The sequence below is a fragment of the Callithrix jacchus genome, chromosome 16 (genome assembly GCF_049354715.1).
Source record: "Callithrix jacchus isolate 240 chromosome 16, calJac240_pri, whole genome shotgun sequence".
Classification (NCBI taxonomy): domain Eukaryota; kingdom Metazoa; phylum Chordata; class Mammalia; order Primates; family Cebidae; genus Callithrix; species Callithrix jacchus.
In genome coordinates this window covers 58,656,509-58,677,759 of record NC_133517.1, presented here as the reverse complement: position 1 = coordinate 58,677,759, position 21,251 = coordinate 58,656,509, and the positions used below count along the sequence as shown (strand labels likewise).

At 48.2% G+C, this 21,251-nt stretch overlaps 1 protein-coding gene across 1 annotated transcript in view; it reads right to left on the bottom strand.

The window, feature by feature from the left end:
* COL22A1 (collagen type XXII alpha 1 chain) overlaps positions 1 to 21,251 on the bottom strand; it is a 332,005-nt gene that overhangs the window by 280,685 nt on the left and 30,069 nt on the right. The window contains exons 2-3 of the mRNA XM_008983195.5: positions 20,294 to 20,456; positions 15,455 to 16,021 (exon numbers count right to left, since the gene is read on the bottom strand). Coding sequence (XP_008981443.1) covers positions 15,455 to 16,021; positions 20,294 to 20,384 — 658 coding nt within the window. The 5' untranslated portion in view covers positions 20,385 to 20,456. The remainder of the gene's footprint in view (positions 1 to 15,454; positions 16,022 to 20,293; positions 20,457 to 21,251) is intronic.

The window sequence follows — 21,251 nt, the reverse complement described above, 5'->3', positions numbered from 1 at the left end:
ACAACATCTTCAGTGGGTTGCCATTCAACTCATAATAAAATTCCAACTTCTCCCTGTGGCCACAACACCCTAGGGAAGCTGGCCTCTGTCTACGCCCACTCCTGCCCTCCACTGCTTTTGTGTTTACTCCGGAAGCTGTGGGGCACTGGCTTCTGGAGGCTGGAGCTGAGGCCTCTGCTGTCCCTTTACGGAGAGTTTCCTCCACCCGGAGTGCCCTCTGCCTGCTGTGTCCTCAGAGGGGTCCCTGAATTCCCTGACCTGAACAGAACCCTTCCTCCTTGCCTTTCCTTCCCCTCCCTCTGTTGTTTACGTGCTACAGAGCACTTATTATAACTTCTGGCTGTAACAGTCAGCTATAATTTTTAAGTGCTATCTTTCCTATTGTTTTCTCCCTCATATTAACTATTACACTGCCCTGACCCCTGCAGACCCTGTTTCCAGTTCACAGTAAGCCTTTAATCAGTATTTCCTGAATCAGTGAACAAAATGCTTATAGGAAAAATGTTAAAGGCTTTTTTTCTTAACCATCCTCATGTTTCAGGTGAGGAAACTAAGTAAGAGAGCATTTGTAAAGTTTTCAAGGATGCACAGGCATCAATCAGAGAGGAGTAGACTTGTGCCCAGCGCCCCTGGTGTACTTTTCCTGTCTTAATGTATTGAACTTCAGTCATAGGTGGGCTTGCTCTACCCATTTCACAGATGCTGAAACTAACACAGAGGATCAGTCACACATAAAGAGGGGACAAATGGCAAACACAAGAATTCAAGCCCAGGTCTGTCAGTCTAAACTTCCCAATGTTTAACCAGGATATAAACTGCCGGGTCTCAGGAGTTAAGATGTTTAAAAGATAAAAAAGTCCTCTACTAGCCCAGCTTTTTAATGGTTCTCAGTGCAGGTTTACTGGCTGCCTGTTTCTTTCCATGTGGATGTGTAAGGCCACTTGTGGCTTCCAAGCAACAAAACCTTGTGTGCCGTGGACCCTCAGACATCCCGCAGCCCAGGCCCTGTTGCCCACCTAGTGACAGCATAGGACACTGGGCAGGCCAGTTGTTTTCTGACATTGAAATAATCTGTTGCTCAGTCAGAGTTCCCAGTGAGAAAATTCTACTCCTCCCTCCCTGGATGTGGGCTCTGCTATCACTGCACATGTTACAGTGAGCAGGGAGAGGTGCTGACTTCCAGCCTGGGAAGCCATCCCAGCCCCACCTCTGCTCAGGGACGGTGTTGGGGTGGATCGAAGTCTCTGTGGTCCATTTTACCTGAGTCCCAACCTACAAAGCGATAGTGCTGAGCAAGTCACCTTCACCCACTAGGGGGACATTTCCACCTCAAGGGCTGCCAGGAAGGAGGGGTGAGAGCGCAAAGCGGAGGTGGGAAGTCGGTGCAGGAACCTGCAGGGCTCTTGGCTCTCTGCTCTGCCTCCTGCACTTCGACTTGACTGGGTTCTGATTAAGCCCGCTCTGAATTGGGCAGTATAGGAGGCAGTGAAGTGGGGTGTAGGTTCACTTACGATAGACAATCTACAAATACTGTCTCACCGAATCTCTGCAGCATGTCTGTGGGGGAGATTTTTGCTTACTGTTTTCCAGATTTCTGCCCGAATCCACACAGCAGATAAACAGTGGAAAAGGGTTTACAACCTATGCCTATCGGATTTCACAAACTGTGTTCTTGCAATTCCGTATTGTTCCCCCTCACCCCCCCAAAAAAAAGAGAAAACCGCAGTGCTACTCCTGGGCACAGAAGAGCCTTAGGGCCTTTCTCTCGACCTCCTCCAGTTTTACTTCATCCCACAGAGGAAGAGAAGGGACCAAGGAATCATGTCCACTTGGACCCCATGCCCATCTTCTAGACCACGCTTGAGGATCTGGACCTTCCTGCACAGATGAGCTTCAGCTAGGCCACTCTCCTTCTAAAGTACAGCCTCATCGCCTATCTGTACTCCTGAGGGTGGACTGGACCACTCCTGGGGTCTCCTGGGCCCAGGGGGCTTTAAGGGGCAGCTGTCAGGTTGGTGGACAGAGCTTGATCTTGTATCTCAGGGGGTCTTCATACATGCAAACGAGGCCCTCCTTGGCTCAAGACCAAGCAAGAGACAAAGAGGAGGAGGCCAGGCCGTGGGCTGGGGCTGGGGGCCTATGTGTGACTCTCCTCAGGCTACTGTGTTTTTTTGTGTCACTTTAAAAAGTCCAAGAACACTGAATTTGAACCTGCCTCCCAGGTTTTTATGTAGGCCTGTGTGTCAAGTGAGAAGGAAAGAACTTATTCTCCAGGACACTTTTAAAATGTGATTTACAAGGTATAAATAGGAGCACACACAGTATGTAAGCTTCCTTTTGTTCTTTTGCCCTAGGCTGCACTGGTTACGGCCAATCTCAGTGCAGAGCCAGGTGTGGCCCAGACCTCTCAGCCCAGATGAGCAGAGGCAACAGGTGGAGGTGCTCAGCTCCACATTCCAACCTCACCTGCAGCCAGCACAGTCCTTCTTATCTTCGGAGTGTTTCACTCTCAGCCCAACCTGAGCACAGGCAGGAAGATGTCTTTCTATTCCCCAGATATGGGGGTTCAAGACAGAAAATGTCCTCAATAGAAAACACACATGGTGTTGGGCGCTCAGGGGAGCCAGAACTCACCAGCAGGGGGTCGTGAGCACCCAGTTTGCCAGACTCCCCCAGAGCAGTGCCAATGGGCTCCTCTTATTGCCTTCCGCCCCTTCGGCCATTCATGTTTCCATCTGTTGTTACATCGATGTAAATAAGAAGCTATTTAAAGAAATAGACATCCTCTGTGTCTATTACATATCAAGCAAAACTGACTGGTCACATTTCCAGAAAATGGAAGTAGATATTTCACAAGAGTAGACAGACACTCAAAATGCAGAAGGAGTTTTAACAAAGTGGTTTTTTTTCCTCCCGGTCAAGTACATGTAGATTGTTCCAGGGTAAGGGGCAAAAGGAAGGGGTCTTTCTTGCCCTAACCATCCCTTTCTAGGTTTGGCTGTGTGTGTGCATCTGAGTATGTGCATATGAGTGGGGCTGTGCAGGGAGTATGTGAGCACATGTGTTTGTGTGCGAGTATGTTTGTATGTCTGTGTGTCTATGTGTTTTGTGTATGTTTGTGTGTCTTGTTTATGTTTGTATGTCTGTGTGTGTCTATGTGTGTCTTGTTTGTGTATGTTTGTATGTCTGTGTCTATGTGTCTGTCTTGTTTGTGTATGTTTGTATGTCTGTGTGTGTCTATGTGTTTTGTTTGTATGTTTGTATGCCTGTGTGTGTCTATGTGTGTCTTGTTTGTGTATGTTTGTATGTCTGTGTCTGTCTTGTTTGTGTATGTTTGTATGCCTGTGTGTCTATGTGTGTCTTATTTGTGTATGTTTGTATGCCTGTGTGTGAGTATATGTGTCTTGTTTGTGTATGTTTGTATTCCTGTGTCTATGTGTGTCTTGTTTGTATATGTTTTTTTGCCGGTGAGTGTATGTGTCTTGTGTATGTTTGTATGCCTGTGTGTCTATGTGTTTTATGTTTGTATGTCTGTGTGTGTCTATGTGTCTGTCTTGTTTATGTTTGTATGCCTGTGTGTGTCTATGTGTGCTTGTTTATGTTTGTATGCCTGTGTGTCTATGTGTGTCTTATTTGTATGTTTGTATGCCTGCATGTGAGTGTGTGTGTCTTGTTTGTATATGTTTGTATGCCTGTGTCTTGTTTGTATATGTTTGTATGCCTGTGTGTGTATATGTGTGTCTTGTTTGTGCATGTCTGTATGCCTGTGTGAATGTATGTGTATGTATGTTTGTATGACTATGTGTGTGTGTGCATGTATTTGTGTGGGGGTAAATTCAAAGAAACCAGAGTCAATATAATCAAAAGGAAAAAGACAGCACACATGTCTTACAGCAAAACAAGTCACCTAAAACATACAGCTTTGGCTTGTTTTCCTTCAGTCTTCCAGTAACTGTGAGGTAGTATCAGAAGCATCACACAATTAATCAACCACATTTCTTGGAAATCCCCAAGACATCACATAACCCCGAATCCTCACCCATTCTCTGCAAGTATAAAACAAGTTCTGCCCTGACAAGGTTAGCTGCAGGACACGAGAGACACTCTGAAGTGCAGAGTTTCTCCATGAATTCCATTATACATGTGCACATTTATATAGAAACATATTTACAAAGATCGTCTATGTTTATGTATATGTACTTTAATGACTATCTATTTAATTATAGCCACTCTATTTCATCCCTTTCTCAACTCAGGATGAAAATCCCCATGTGAAATGCAGAGTCTCCATGAGCTGAAGGCTTAGGCAGGGCATAACCCTAGTCAATGAGATCATCATACTTGTATGGTGCAGTCTCCACTTTACTTGAGATGGCACCAATGACAGAGCAATGTGGCTGTCATGAGGCCCCATGGCCAGGCAGCACTGATTCATATGGAACCTCAAACCCCTTCTGGTTCCACTGGTGCATGAATCCATGTCTATGGAAAACCTAGTAGGGTATAACAATTTTTTTAAGAATACATGGCTAACCCCTAAAAATGGGAGGCAGAGGAATATCTGTCATTAGACGGCACACAGAGGGGGCAGCTGGTCATGCATTTTGACCAAGAGAGGAAACAGAGGCCCCCACAAAATGTCCTCTTCAAGCACACCTCGGGAGCTGGTGGCAGCAACTCCAGATTCTCAGTTGTCACCCCAGAGTACATTATCAGATGTTGGCAAATGCCTGCAAAGGGCCAGAGAGTAAACACTTTAGCCTTGGACTGCACGGTCTCTGTCATAACGACTCAACCTGCCATCCCAGTGTCAGAGCAGCCATCGGCAGTACGTAAACAAGTTGACAGGGTTGAGGTCCAATAACACAATTTGTAAAATTGGTGTCTGCCCAGTGATCTGGCCTCTGGGCTGTAGTTCTCTGTCCTCTGAATTAGATCACGGAGGGTCTTCCCTTCCTGAATGGACCCATAGAGAACTCAAGACAGATGAACTTCTCGACTGTGCCCAGCTCCCTCCCTGTGACATGGCACTCAGATACAGTCACGTTACTGCCACACATTTTGATGTGTGGCATGTTCTTTTCCATATAGACTTGCCATAAAAATATTAAGCATGATAACAATAAGGACCTTAGTAAGGACCACAACTTGATAACTATCTACCAGATGGGTAACTATCATTTCAGATTACAGACAAGGAAACTGAAGTTCAGAAATGTGAAGTCCCTGGCCGAGATCCCTGGCTGGCAGGTGGCAGACCTGAGATCCCACTCCAGCCCCGCTGACATTTCACCAGAGGTCTTAGCAACAGCGTGTCATAACAAGAGTTAACCTGTGATTTGCACTGAACGTGCCAGGCTGCAATGGGAGCATTGTACGTGTGTGTTCCCTCTGCTCTAGAGAGTTGGTAATATTATTACTGCCTTTATTTTATAGGGAAAAATAAAGTTTGAAAGACTAATTTGTCAAAAGAAACAGGGAAGCCTGGATTTAATTCAAGCTTTTAGAACCGAGTCCACCTGCTGAAGCTGATGTTACGAAGTCATGGCCTCCAAGGAAGAGAGGGCTGGATTCCAACCCCAGGCCTTCCCTCAGTTCTCATCCTGTGACCCTCACCCAGAATCATGGGTTCTCTTCCAAGGGGACAAAACTCAGGCTTGGGCAGGAGTGGGAGAGAATCTTAGATATTATGATAGCCTTTGGCCCTCCAAAGTGCTACCCTAGCCAATAGCATATGGGGTATGTAATACACGTACTGCAGTTTCCGAGAAGGGGGATAGTTAGGAAAAAAAAATGTTTACAGAGGCTCCTTTGGATGCAGATAATAATAATTTAAAAGTTGAGAAACACTGTGCCAAGTTAAAAGTATTTAACTCAATCATCTTTCTGAAAGGATATATACATAATATATACACACTCACACATAAGTGAATAAATTACGTGTGTGAATGTACAGAGTAGGAGCCCATGCTCAGGGCCATCACTGCACCAAGAGCTCCCCTAGTACTGATTGAATAGATCCTCACACACTCTACATGGTAGGGAATGTCACCATTGTCCTCTTTTTTTTTTGAGACTGTCACCCAGGCTGGAGTGCAGTGGCATGATCTCGGCTCACTGCAACCTCTGCCTCCTGGGTTCAAGTAATTCTCCTGCCTCAGCCTCCCAAGTAGCTGGGATTACAGGCACATGCCACGGCGCCCAGCTAATTTTTGTATTTTTGGTACAGATGGGGTTTCACCATATTGGTTGGGCTGGTCTCAAACTCCTGACCTCCGGTGATCCACCTGCCTCAGCCTCCAAACGTTCTGGGATTACAGGCATGAGCCACCGCACTTGGCCCAGCATCCTCTTCTTACAGATGATGAGACCAGGCAGAGAAAGATTCTGTAACTGGCCTAAGTTTTACAGAGAGGAAGGAGACAGAGCTGGGAGGCCCAGGTGGTGACCTGGCTCCAGAGGCTGTAGCTTAACCAGCTTCAGCCACAGACACTCTGACCACACCAACCTCTTCTAGGAGGAGGAATATGCAGGAATGTGCAGCTGCATAAAGAGCTCAGTACAAGGAAGTCTCACATTGCGTTGTTACAATAAACCATAACCTGGAAGCAAGATAAATCACCATCAATTTGGGAATGATTGTGATTGATGCAAGGTAATGATGCAAGCACTACCCACCCCCACAGCCAAAGGACTCCAGTACTACTGAAAATGAGATGGGGCCGCATGCCCTGGTCTGAAATGCGCTGACAGCGAAGCATTTGTGCTGCACAAGCTTCTTGCTTCTAATACATGGGCCATGGAGTTTTAGGCAGAGGCCAGAGTCAGGGACATGAACACAGCAGTTCTGAGGGTCATCTCCAGGCTGAAGTCTGGCTGGGCAGAGTTGGAGACTGTTTTTCTTCCTTGAAGTACACACATTTAAAATAAATGATGAGAGGTTTTTAGTTGTTCACCATTTCCGGTAATTTTCACATAAAATTTCACAGCACATAATCATAATTAAGTAATTCAATTACAATTTCTATTTGGTGACCTCAGTCCTAATAAGCTTTCCAAGAGGAACTCCTGGTGACCTGTAGCTGGAGGGCAGAACCTAGGCTGATTTGCTTCTTGAGGCTGACGTGGTCCCAAGTGCCAGGCCACAGACCTCTACGTGGCGGCTCCAAACCCACAACCCACACTGCTGCCCATCCCTCCCAGCCTTCGGGTCCACCCAGAAGGGACAGCTGGGTGGGTCACTTTGTGGTCACATACATGTTCCCAGATGTATGTGTGGTGTGTGTGGTATGTGTGCTGTGAGTGTATGAGTAGTATGTATATGTGTGGGGGTGTTATGTGCCTGGTATGTGTGTGGAGTGGGGGGTGGCACGTGGGGTCATATATGGAATATTCTGTATGTGAGCACGGGGATAAATATGCATGTGTGATGTGTGTGCATGTGGTGTGCATGGAGCGTGTGTGTGTAGTCTGTGTATGTGTGGAGGGTCTTATGTGCATGCTGTGCCTGTGTGTATGTGGGGGGTTCTGTACATGGCCAATGATGTGTGGAGCTGTGTATGTTGTATGTATGTAAGTGGGTATGTGTTTGGTGTCTGTATGGGTGCTGTTTGTATATGTGGTGTGTGTGACTGTGTATTTGTATGTGGTGTATAATGTGTGTGTATATAGAATGTATATTGTATATGTGTGGTATTTATTGCGTATGTGGTATGTGTAGCCTATGTGTAGTGTGTGTGGTGTCCATGGTTTGTGTTTCTGTGGTGGGGTGTGCTATATGTAGTGTGCAGTGTGTGTAGTGTGTATGGTGTGTATAGGTGAATGGGTGTGTATGTGGTGGGGGTACATGTGGGGGGTGTGGTGTTTGTGTACATGTGCCTACATGTAGGGCCTGTGTATGTGGTGCATGTGGTGTGCGGGGTGTAAGTGGTGTTTGTGCATGTGTTCATGTGTGTGATGTGTATATGCAGTGTGTGTGGTGTACATAGTGTGTTAGTGTGGAGTGTGCCAAATATGTATTTGCATGTGGTGTGTGGTGCGAGTGTATGTGGCATGTGTGGTATGTGTGGCATGCACAGTGTTTGCATATGTGTGTGTATGCATGTGCTATGTGGTGTGAGCAAAGGGTGTCTGCATGTCCTTTTTGTGTATGTATGTAACAAGTAGTATATATGGTGTGTGTGGTATGTGTAGTGTGAAAAGTGTGTGTGGTGTGTTCACATGTGGGTGTGTTGTGAATTAGTGCATATGTGGGGTATGGTTTGTGAGGAGCATGTGTGTGAACATGCTTCTATCTAGAGTGTGTGTGTGGTGTGCCTGGTATGCATGGTGTTTGTGCATGTTGGTGTGTGTACATGGGGTGTGTGCACCCTGAGTTTACCATGGAGTCCCAGGCCAGGAAGCGGGATGTGGGAACAGAGGTGGGAGTGTGGGCTGGAAGGCATGGTCACTGGGGTGGGTGTGATGCCACCAGCACGGCCATGCCCACTTTGATTTCTATATAAGACTCTTGCTTATAGGGATACGGTACTAGATTTCCAGGTCATCAAGCCTAGAATTTCCCAGGCCAGACACGCCACCACGCTTGCCAACAGCCAGCCTCCCTGCCCTCCCCTGGGACATGTGTGGCTGCGTCTTCAAAGGGAAAGATGATTGCAGGGGCTCTGAGGTGGGCCCCCTTCCTGCTGAGGAAAGACTTGGGGCTGCCCCCGGATGCCCCTCTGAGCTGAGTGAACTGGGAAAGGTAACATGGCTGAGTCTCCAGTCCTGCCTCCTACACAGGGGAACAGTCTCACCCTCCTGCTAAGCACTGTCAGCTGCCGCCTCACCTCCACCCCAGCCACTGGGCTCCTCCAGCAGGTGGGGTCCAATCCCACTTAGTCCCTTTGCAGTCCCTGTTCCCCCCGCCTGGAACTCAGCCATCAGTCTTGGCTAGCACAGTTGTTTCACACCATTCTAAGATCAAGGCAACTTCTCTCTCCTCCAGGAGACCCACTTCACCAGGGTTCTCTTCTTTGAAGCACTTATCACCACATGAAATGACCTAGCCCATCACTTGATGGGCTGCCTATCTCCTTTTCCTTCTGGAAAGTGTCACCCTAAAAGTAGAATCATATATGTCACATACCCCTGTAACTCTCATGCTTCAGAACAGTTCCTGAAAGATAATAGAAGCTCAATGAATATGCATTGAAAAGATAAGTCAATAACACATATAAAGAGTGGGTAAAAGTATCCGCTGTTGTGAGATAGTACCTACAAATGTTTATTTAATCCATTCCCAACTATACATGTAAGCTGTATTATTTACTAAAAGTGTTTTGCACTACAGAAAGAAAAAATGTACAAAACAGATTTTTAAGTGAACCTTATAATTAACTTGTTTGAGAGGTTAAGTGCTTTGTGTGCTAGCTACAACAGAAAGCAAAAGAGAGCCCCTCCATAAGTATAAACACTCACCCCAAAGACTAATCTCCCTGATCGTGGCCACAACACGTCTGCAAGGAGGAACTGACCCCACATTACAGGTAACTGAGATGCAGGGGCCAGGTCAATTGCACAGAATCACACACCCATCAAAATGCAAAGCTGGAGTTTAAATGCTGACATTTTCTCAGGGAGAACCACAGGTGAACAATAAAATGGGAAAACTAATCTCCTTACACAAAAGAAGCTTCCTCTACTCCCACCCCCAGTCATATTGGCAAGTGTAAGGGCCTAGGAGTGAAACTCGCATTAAACAAGAATAAAGCTAACCCTGAACACAACCACAACAGAGTGAGAGGGCGGGCGGGGACGACCACGCACCAGGAGCATGGGAGAGGCTCCTTCTAGTCGAGATCATCAACATCCCAGCCCAAAAGTCCAAGAGCAAAAGACAGGATGCAGCAAGGGGCTCCCTGACTGTGGGGACAGAGGAGAGAGGACCACCATAGTGTGTCCCCAAAATAGCAGTAGGTGGAGGCCTTCTTGGCTGCAGCCAGCTGGCATTCCACAGGCTCACTTACAGTGAGCCAATAAGCTATATAAAGCTCATTTTGTGGCCACGACAAAGCCTAGGGTGGAGAAAACTCTTAATTATAGCCAGTGCTCTGGGGCTGGCCTTGTCCTCGGCCTCTGCCCCACACACTGCAGGAAGCTAAAGCTGAGATTGCATTGCCGGGGAGCCTCTGCCAGGCCCTGGAGACGCAAGAGCTGATGCTGCGACACAGAGGCACTTCCCTGAACATGTCCAAGGCCAAGGAAACACAGAGCCACCAACATCATGGCAGGCCTTAGGGAAGGCCACTGGGGAGCTCAGGGAGGGAGATGATGTCTGAAATGCGTCTGGACTAACGCTGGCCATGTGTTACTGTAGTTACTGCTATTATTCCACTCCTCAGTCAGCAGATACACTTTTTCATTTGTAAAATGGGGACAATTATTTTTTTCAAGTTTGTTTCAGTCATTCATTCAACAAACAGTCACTGGCCACCATGTATGAGCCACATCTGTTCTAGTTGCCGGGTAGGTTTGATAATTAGACATGCAGTCAGATTCCAGAAGGATGGTTGAAAGCACTCACTCTTAGGCAGTAGGTTCCGACCAAAGAAAGACTTCCACACCTGTCCCCTGCAATCCTGGTCAGGCCACTCAGCCAGCCTGGCCGGGCGTGGTGGCTCATGCCTGTAATCCCAGCACTTTGGGAGGCTGAGGCGGGTGGATCACGAGGTCAAGAGATCGAGACGATCCTGGTCAACATGGTGAAACCCCATCTCTACTAAAAATACAAAAAATTAGCTGGGCACGGTGGTGCATGCCTGTAATCCCAGCTACTCAGGAGGCTGAGGCAGGAGAATTGCCTGAACCCAGGAGGCGGAGGTTGTGGTGAGCCGAGATCGCACCATTGCACTCAAGCCTGGGTAACAAGAGCGAAACTCCGTCTCAAAAAAAAAAAAAAAAAAAAACACAAGAACAACAACATAAAGCAGCCAGCCTGCGTTTTCTAACTCTGCACCAGCCTTCAAAACCTAACCATTTGTCTCTGTTCACCAAAATGTGAACACATGAAATATTTCCATTATTTTTGGCTATAATTTCAGATTTGCTTCATTTTCTTATTCTTTTCTTTGGCAGGAGGATGGGTGGGGAGTGAATCAGATCATTGCACATGAACTTCTAACATGCCTATCACAACAGCAAGCATGGCAGCAACCTTCAGGCCACCACCCTGAATTTCCTTTAAACAATATTTAGGAGCTCATCCTACATACTAGGCTCTGTTCTAGGCACTGAGGTACCACAAGGAACAGACTTTGCCCTCATGAAGCTTATATTCTTGTGTGTGAGGAATGCATATATAAAATTACTCACTGTGTTGTGTAATTGTCTGCCATTTTCCTGCTGCCCCTAGTAGACAAGAGTTTCTCTCTCAAGGACAATGAGGATGCCAGATTCACTACTGTATCGTGAGCACCTGGCCTGTGTCTAGCACAGAGGAATCACTCAGTGTGCTTGTTGAGGGAATGAATGAATGGATTGAATTGAACAAATGTTTACTATAATGCATGATTGTCAATGAATGAATGGATAAATGAGATTGAATCAAATGGCTGTTTTAATACACTATTACTGAATGAATGAATGAATGAGTTGGATCTAATTGAATGATTACTACATCAAAAAATCCCTGATATTGTTAGCCTACCATTTTCCAGGTCATCAATAAGCAGCCCCTATTGAGAATAATTCCTACTCAGGCTGTGAAGTCCCGCACAGGCATCCTCTGTGTGCCAACAGACTTCTGGTGTTCAAATCCTGCCATGCTCCCCAGTTTAATCTCACTAGCTACTTTCCAGTATGTTACTATTAGCTCTTTTATTTTGTTTTGCTTTGTTTCTAATTGAAGCAATTGTAAGGGGATTTCATTTCGTTTGTAGCCAGAATAGACCAGGCCCTCTTCATCTCACAGCTGTATTTACAACAACTGATTCCCGTTAGATGACTGAGCATTCACTTAAATCTTACGTCTAATTTAGGATTTGGGAGAAGCCTGTCTTTACAGAATCCATGAGTTTTTCTTGATGTGATCAGGGAGGAAGTGTGTTCTGGGCTGGCCTGCCTAGGTTTCCCTTTCTCTTGGTAACGGGGCTGAAGGCCTGGGTTCTGTTCCCAGTCCTGGTATCTATTAACTGTGCGGCACATCCCAGGGACTTGATCCCTCTGGGGTTGTCTCTGCCATTCTCAGCCCCACCCCTGGGCATGAAGGAGCTTCAAAGTCTAGAATTGGTCCTCCTGAGATGCAGAATCACTCTGAACTACTACTGGCAGGATGGCAGATTTGCAGGCAGACATGGCTCTGAGATTCACTGAGAGATGTCTTGCTGTGGTGCCCCTGGGTTTCCCTCCCATGTCCAGTCTCTCCCTCTGTCCTGCTCCCAGCCCAGGAGGCCCACCATTGTGACTGCACCACTTAGACTCCTTGCTTGGCTGGTGTCAGACAGCGTCAGGCTAGTGGGAGGAGCAGTCACGCAGAAGCAGAGAAGGGGCAGGGGCTTCTTTCCCGCTTCCTCTCTGCCTGTGTGCCATAGTCTGGTAGGAGAACTGTGTGCCTTCCTGACGAAGGGTCCTACAGGGCCACCCAAACTCCAACCTCTTGGCCTCTAGTGACACAATCCATCCCTTCTCAATTGGATTCTCCCATCACTAGTCCCTGCACACCTCAGTGTGCCTTGTTGATCTCACCCTCCCCTAAATAAAACCTTTATCAGAGTCTCTTCACTGAAACCCACTCACTGGTATAATTCTGACACAAAAGTCTTCCAAGAACAAAGTTAACACAAAGACAGAGGAACCTACAAATGGAGCATGGAATGGGTCCAAGGTTTCATCGCTTGAAGTTGCCTGACCTCTGACTTTTCAATTGAAAGTGATAATATTAGTAAATTTGCTTTACCGAGGTCAGTGATGGCGAAGCCCATGGTGGCACAGGGTGGGGGAGACCCGGAGGCTGAAGGCCTGGGTTCTGTTCCCAGCTCTGGTTTCTATTAACTGTGAGGCACACCCTGGGGACTTGACCTCTCTGGGTTGTCTCTGCCATTCTGAGCCATCCCTGGGCATGAAGGACCTTCAAAATCTAGAGTCGGTCCTGCTGAGATCCAGAACCACTCTGAACCAAGACTGACAGGATGGCAAAAACAAAGTCAAAAAAAAATGGGAAGGATCTGGACGTAACCTTGTTTCCCAGCACCCTGTATCAAGGGGTTCTGGCCTCTGGAATGACATAGAATTCATTGTTCCTGAGCGACCATGTTGAATGTCTACTTCTAGGCTGGGGCTGTGACCCTGTGCCCAGATCTGATCTGCACAGATTTCTGCTCAGTGCACACCTGGTTCAGTCCCACAGCTCCAGCCCTGCCTGGCCAGTCTCCTGTCACTCCTCTTTCCCCGCCTGACCCCACCCCCTCTCAGGCTGACAACTGAGGGACCAACATGCATTGAAGCTGTGTCTTCCATGATCTCAGCATCCTGTGTGCTCTTTTCTATAAAAAAAAGAGAATCTTTATCCCATGAGGTTGTGATATGGGTCGGTGAAGTCACTTATGGAAAGTCCACGGCCAGTGCCTTTCATGCTCTAGGGTAGATTACCGCCACTTAGGCTTCTGGGCATTGATTTCCACCTCTGAAAAACAGGTCACGTCACCAGTGCTGGAACACTCCCAAAACACAGTTCTCTCAATTTCTCTAGCAGTCTTCTGAAGGACCTCCCTTTGTCCTGCTGTTCAGTCACATTCCATTCATCACAGAGATCTGACAATGTCATACCCCTTCATAAACCCTCCAGCGTATCCTCAACTGAGCACACAAGGCCCTCCTTCATGGGGACCCTGACAATCTGTCAACACCCCGCAGTCCCTAATCTCCTCCTTTCCCCAAGCAGCATGGGTTCATCATGGTTCATTGACCATCTCATGGCATCTTTTCATCCCACTCCATCTCATCCTTCTCCATCCCATGCAGTTCATGCCCATCCTTTAAACAACCTCCTCCAGAAAGCCCTCTCTCATTCTCAGTATCCTTACACATACCACAACCACACACGGACCTGGCACATGAGACTCTCCCTGTGCTTTTATGAAAGTTTACCTGTGTGCCTTTCCTGCCTCCTAGACTATGAGCACCCTGAGAGCAGGTGCTGTGTCTTATCTTGTTCTGTAGCCCCAGAAATCAGCACAAAAAAAGTAGAGCCCTGATAAGTATCTATTGGATAAATAAGTGGAGGTTAACAGAGCCAACACAGGGAAAAGAGTCATGCTGTGGTAAAGTCCCGGGAGCCACCCCAGTTTCAGAAATAGTTTAGCTGTTCTCTCTCTGAGCTGCAACCCTCAGGCACATCCCCGGGATTAGGCCCCTGGCTCCTCTGCTGAATCACAGGTAGCTGCTCCCATCACCAGCACCTTCCATGCTGCCCCAGCCCCCCAAGGCTTTCCCAGCTCCTGCCCAAGGTGTGACATGTGGCTTCCCAGCCAGGGGTTGTGCAGTCCCCTGCAGTAATCAGCAAGACAGAGGATCCACACTCAGCTTGACCAGCTTCAAAGCACAGCCCACGCTGGGCCTGAAGGAAAAAGTTACTCAGCACCCACTGTGACCCAAGGACAAATGTCACCCCAATACAATAGGCAGAGGCAGAAACTGGAGATAGGCTGGAACATGAGACACCCACTTCACCCTTCCTGTCCTGGGGAGGGGGCTGTCCTCAGAATGACCCTCACTAAATCCTGGAGGTCAGGCTTCCAGGTCAGAGCCCTGGGGGCCACCAGCTCTCTTCCTCCCTTTCCCCCATCCCCAACCACAACCAACAGATTCCAGACAAATGAGCTAGAGGCCTTGGGTTATCTCAGGGGTCATGGGGTCAACAGCACTTGGCCTCTGAAATCAGCAACTCCTGACTATGTCTAAATGACTCTGGGCTGTGGGGACAGCTGATGGAGCCTTGTGTGCTGATTTTCTTGCATGATCCCTCATCACAGCCCCTTGGGGGACCCTGCTATATGCCCAATGCTTCAGGCAAAACTTTGCGTGCAGGGTTTCTAACTTTCACAGCTCTCGGCAATAAACAGAGGATGTTCCCATATCAGAGGTAAAGATGAGACACCAAGTATCTCCCAGGTGGCAGGGTGGTTAGAATGAAGCCCTCTTTCATCCAAAACCCCTTCTTGACTCTGCCCCCGACTCTGCCTCTGGATGGGAGAAGGCATCCTTCCTGACAACAGAAACAGCCACAGGATGCCGGTGCTACTAGGTTCCCTGTGTGGCCAAATCCAGGAATATGGGTTCCCTCCCCCTCTGCACCTGCTACTTGCCCCACCTTCCTGGAGCCGGCCACAGGGTCCCTATCTGCTCAGGGACCCCTTCTGTGGGCTCAGCAGGTGGCGTCACCCTTGGCAGGGGGCACGTGGGGCCCGAGCACACTCACTTTCGCATAGGCGGCGCCGCAGCTTGCCCCGGATCTTGTCAATGGCGTTGAAGTCGGACACGTGGAAGACATGGGCGGACTTGGGCTCCGAGGCGATCTCCTCCAGCTCCTCCTTGAGCGCCTCACCCACGCCCACAGCGAATATGCGTATGCCAGCGCGGTGGGCGGCCGCCGCGGCATCCAGCACCAGGTCTTGACTGCGGCCATCGGTGAGTAGGATGGCCACCTGCTTGTAGGCACGGTCCCCGGGGCGGCCACCGGCGTGCGGGGAAAAGCTGCGGGCCGTGATGTAGCGCAGCGCGTCACCCGTGTTGGTGTTGCCCCCATGGTAGGCGAGGCGCCGGGCTGCTGCCTTGACCTCCTCCCGCGAGCCGAAGAGGCCCAACTCGAAGGCAGTGGTGGGTTGGTCGCTGTAGCGCACGACCCCCACACGGGTGCGGTCTGGGCCCACCTCGAAGGTATCCACCAGATTGGCCACCCACTGCCGGACCTTCTCAAAGTCCTCCTTACCCACGCTGGAGGAGGTGTCCAGGAGGAAGACCAGATCGTAGTGGACACTTTTGCAACCTGCAGGGGGGAAGAGAAGGCGTGGCATAGGGCAAATGGGCGTGGAAAGGACACTGTCCTGGGGCATGAAGGTCACTGGGGACACACACACCTGCTCAAATGCCCACCTGCCCTGTCTCTCACAGCCCAGGGGCCCTGGGCTGCCTGAAAGGTCTGAGTCTCAGTTTCTAAACTTTCACATTGCAATAAGGATGTTTTCCCGCAGACTGCGGTCAAGGTCAACTGACAATATATAGCATCACATTAAAATCATCAACACCCATTGCACAGCTCTATGCCTTAATCTCTTCACTTTTATTTTGTTTAAAAGGTGATTCCATTTTTTTATTATAATTATTATTATTTTTTCAACCTACCACAAATAAGGCATGCCCATTCCTGAGAAGTCAGAAAATGCAATCAAAAGATGTTTAGATGTTTAAACGCCCACATTCCCATCTTCACAGAGATAACCACTATTAAAGCATGATATATATATTCTTAATTATTTTTTATTTCATATAGTTATTGACAGGAATGGGACTGTACCAGACACACTGATATATATGCTGTTCACCCTGCATTTAGTTATAAGCTAGGAATCCATTTCTAGTTCGATCATGCCAGTTTCCATGGCTACACACAGTCCTCTGCACGGATGAACATAATTGATTTAGCCAATGCTCTTCCGTTAGCTATTTAACTACTCAGCCCTTTACAATCAGATAATACAAGGGGAAGTGTTTTCTAATCTCTAGAATGCTGCACAAATACACAGGCAACTATCAAGAAGCCCTGGTCTTCAGGCCAGGCGCAGTTGGCACACCTGTAATCTTAGCAATTTGAAAAGTCAAGGCAGGCAGATCACGTGAGGCCAGGAGTTTGAGACCAGCCTGGCCAACATGGAAAAACCCTATCTCTACTAAAAATACAAAAATTAGTCGGGCAAGGTGGTTTAGGACTGTAATCCTAGCTACTCAGGAGGCTGAGGCACAAGAATCCTTTGAGCCCTCCAGCCTGAGTGACAACAGAGTGAGATCCTGTCTCAAAAATAAAAAAGCCCTGGTCTGACTCTTCCAGCATGTGGGGTTTGGCCATCCCAACAGAAGCAGCTGACCAGGCTTCTGGGAACACCAGCACAAACATTTGGCTATAAAAACAAAACTGAACAAAACAAAACAATAAAACCCTCTGTCGAAATATAAGATTGGAAAAGGTAAAATGGTCTGGCAGTGGCCCGGCCACATGAGAGTTGGAGGAGAATGTACCCGCCTGCTCAGCACAGGGCCACGGCTTTGTCACAGCCTTTCTCAGGGGCTTTGAAGCCTCATTAAAGAAGGTATATTTTTATCTACCAATTCCAAGCTTAGTGATTTACCCCAAGAAAACAATCAGATAAATGGGATAAAATGTATAAAGAAATTCACAGCAGCATGGTCCAAAAAATCCTGGAGATAATTACACAACCACCTATGTGGAACGACTTAAAGAAATTACTTAAAGAAAAGTCATGGCCGGGCATGGTGGCTCACATCTGTAACATCAGCACTTTGAGAGGCCGAGGCAGGTAGATCACAACATCAGGAGATCGAGACCATCCTGGCCAACAAGGTGAAATCCTGTCTCTATTAAAACAAACAAATAAACAAAAAACAAAACAAAACGACAACAACAAAATATACATATATATGGACAGGAAGGCAGGATCACGATGCAGCATGACAGTGACGTCTGCAAAAGAATCCTTATTTACAACATGGATACACTTTTCAATATAGCATTGGGTGTGAAAAGCTGTTGATTAAATGATATGCATAATACAGAATTTCTGGAAAAACCTTGTGTGTGTGTGCACGACTGTGTATGCATGCATGACGGACCTGAGAGGGAAATACTTGCCTACCTCTAGCAGCCAGAGCTATGAGTGAATTTTATATTTTGTGTTTTCTGCTCTTATGTCTGCAAGCAATAAGGTTCAACAAAACAGAAAACCAATAAAGCTAAAAGTATTTACACATATACACCCACAAATGCTTCCCCATGTGGCTGAGCCAACACCACCCTTGAATGTTCCACACCCATCTTTTCCTCTAGATTTGAAAATGCAAGGGACAACTGCATGTCAGGCACTGAGTTACATCCCAGCCTGAGAAGGACTGATCCGTAACAAGATTAGAACTCTGGAGTGTGTTCGAACAGATGTGCGGACTTGGAGATAATTCCTGGGAAGTTTTTCTTCTTGACACACAGGTCATTCTTTTGTCCCTGGGACAATAATATCCCAGGCTGTTGAGGATAATTGCTGCTGAAGACCAGGCAGAACCCGGCCTGCAGGCTGTAATCCTAGAGCAAATTCGTTTTAAAGCTAGAGAAGTTTCATCTGTACAGGAGGCCGCCCCCAGGGACCTGTTGAGCTCAGGGCACATTTTCTCCCAGAGGCCAGGGAACAGGTAGGATTGTGTGCCTGTGAGGGTTAGAGTGAGATGTGGAGAGAGGAGATCTGAATTGGGGTGGGGGGGGTACCCAGGCTTCTGGCCTTGACTCTGCTAAGGCAGGGGCTGTGCCACTCCTGGCAGGTGAGCGCTTCTCTTGGGCCCACTGTTTTCCACTCTGAAGTGAGGGCATGGAGGAGGTGACACTAGGGCCCTTTTGGCTTTAAATTTGAAAATCCTCTGCATCGGCTGTGCATTTAGGGCTGGCTAGATGGGTGCAGAAATCTCATGTCACCTGCCTGTAAAACAGGATGTTTTCAGCTGAGCGAGGTGGCTCATACCTGTAATCCCAGCACTTCAGGAGGCTGAAGCAGGTGGATCACAAGGTCAGGAGTTCAAGACCAGCCTGGCCAATATGGTGAAACTCCATCTTTACTAAAAATACAAAAATTAGCCAGGCATGGTGGCAGGCGCCTGTAGTCCCAGCTACTCAGGAGGCTGAGGTGAGGGAAATGCTTAAACCTGGGAGGTGGAAGTTGCAGTGAGCCGAGATCATGCCACTGTACTCCAACCTGACGATAGAGCAAGACTCTGTCTCAAAAAACAAGAAAACAAACAACAAAAAAAAACAGAATGTTTTCGGTTATTACCATCTTTCCAGCTAGCCAGGGTTTGAGATGCTCAGGCAAAAAAAAAAAAAAAAAAATACACGAGAGAACTCTGTAAATTCAATAAAGAAATAATGTCAACCTTTCCTTTTTAAGTCCAGGAAAAAAAGCCTTAGCATATCACTTACGGTAAGATGGGCACAGCGGTTTGCTTCCTGGATCTAGTGACAGGTGGTCTCCTTGACACCCCGTGGGCAGTACATGAGCATCCCACCTATCTGCGTATCGAGGACCCCAGTGTGCAGGCTCCGTGCTGGACCTTCCTTCTCATCTCAGCACTGACCAGTGCCTTCCCCTGTGGCCAGGACCCTCAGACAGGTTAGCAAAGACACGTGGCCATGTCTCCACCCTCCTGCCCCAGGCCTTCTCACCTCCAGTCAGCTTTCTCAATTACTGGGTCTACTACATAAACATGCTTTCCTCACTGTCCTGGATGCCTTTGCTAAGTGGATTCCAGTGTGTCCATTTCTCCCAGAATGTGTCCCAAAGCCTTCACAGGACAACACAGCCAGGTCCTCACCCCTGCCTCCTCCCCAAGCTCCAGTTCTCCACACACTTGGTAGAGTCAGGCTAACAACCCAGGATGTGATGACCAAGGCCTGTTAAAGCAACTCATTTCCTCTGTCATGCTCTCTCCTTCCCTCACATGGACACACACCCATTCCTCACATTCACACTCTCATGCATGCTGCCATTGCCACACGTATCCACACACTCCTCACACTACTTTGTGCACTCCCTCACACTCCCCCATATACTCACTCACACACACACTCACACATACTCCCTCACGCTCACTCACACACTCCCTCAAACTCATACACTCCCTCACACTCTTACACTCCCTCACACTCACCCACACTAACACTCCCACATACTCCTTCACACTCCCTTAAATTCACACACACTCCCTCACATCCCCATATACCCTGCTTCACACTCACACACACACACATACTCCCTCACACTCACACTTCCTCAAACACACACGCTCATACATACCCAGGCCCTTGCTGGGCAGCTGGTGATTTTTTTGTCCCTAGGTTGGAGGGCCGCTGACTCACACTTGGATTTCTGACTCTCTCTCACAGTCAGTCGCGAGCTCACGTGCATGCACACACCACATCCCACACTCATGGACACATGCTGACTGCTCTGTCCCCAGCACAGCACACAGTCCACGGTGGCCCCACCTGCCCGCTGGGCCTGGCAGCCACTGCCCCCGCTCCACAGCAGCATCATCCAGAGGAGCCCAGCCACAGCATTCCCTCGGAGGCCGGCCATGGCTCTCCCGTTCTTGGGGACAGGCTTTTCTTGGCCAGGAAGAGATGCTGTTAGGGTCTACTGCAGCATGGCCTGTGTGGAGAAAGACACCCTTAGAGAAGGCTCTCAAACTGAGAGTCTATGAGTAGCAACCTCTGGGCCCCGCTCGGGAAGACACCCCCACACCCAGCCTCCCAACCCATCTTCCCTCCCAGATTCAACTCCAGACAGCCTATGCGTGACCTCCCCTTCATTGATTTATGCCTGGATCGCCCCAACCATCCAATTAGTAGATGGGCTTGCAGAAGGGAGCAGGAGAGGGCCTCATGCCTGAGGACTCCACACCACATCCCGCCTGGTACGGCTTGGTTCTGTATCGCCACTTGAATCTCCCTCCCTGAAACCCCCACTTGTCGAGGGAGGGTCCCGGTGGTAGGTGACTGGATCATGGGGGCGGTGTCCCCCTTGCTGTTCTTGTGCCAGTTACTGAGTTCTCAGGAGGTCTGATGGTTTTATAAATGCTAGTTTTTCCTGCTGTCTCACACATTTGCTCTCCTGCTACCAAGTAAGAAATACGGGCTTCCCCTTCCACCATAACTGTAAGTTTCCTGAGGCCTCCCCAGCCATGCAGAACTGTCAATGAAACCTCTTTCCTTGATCAATTACCCAGTCTTGGGCAGTTCTTTCTAGCAGTGTGAAAACGGACTAATACATCACCTAAAATCATTCAGTATCACCGTCTTCATCTAATATGCCACAGGGGCCTGCCATGACCCACCTACCTCTGTCCAGCCTGGCCTCTCACCTCGCCTCACTCCTTCACCATGCTGTACTTGGTAGCCACGAACTTTCTAGTCATTTCCCACAGGTTCCAGGTTCTAGGTAGAA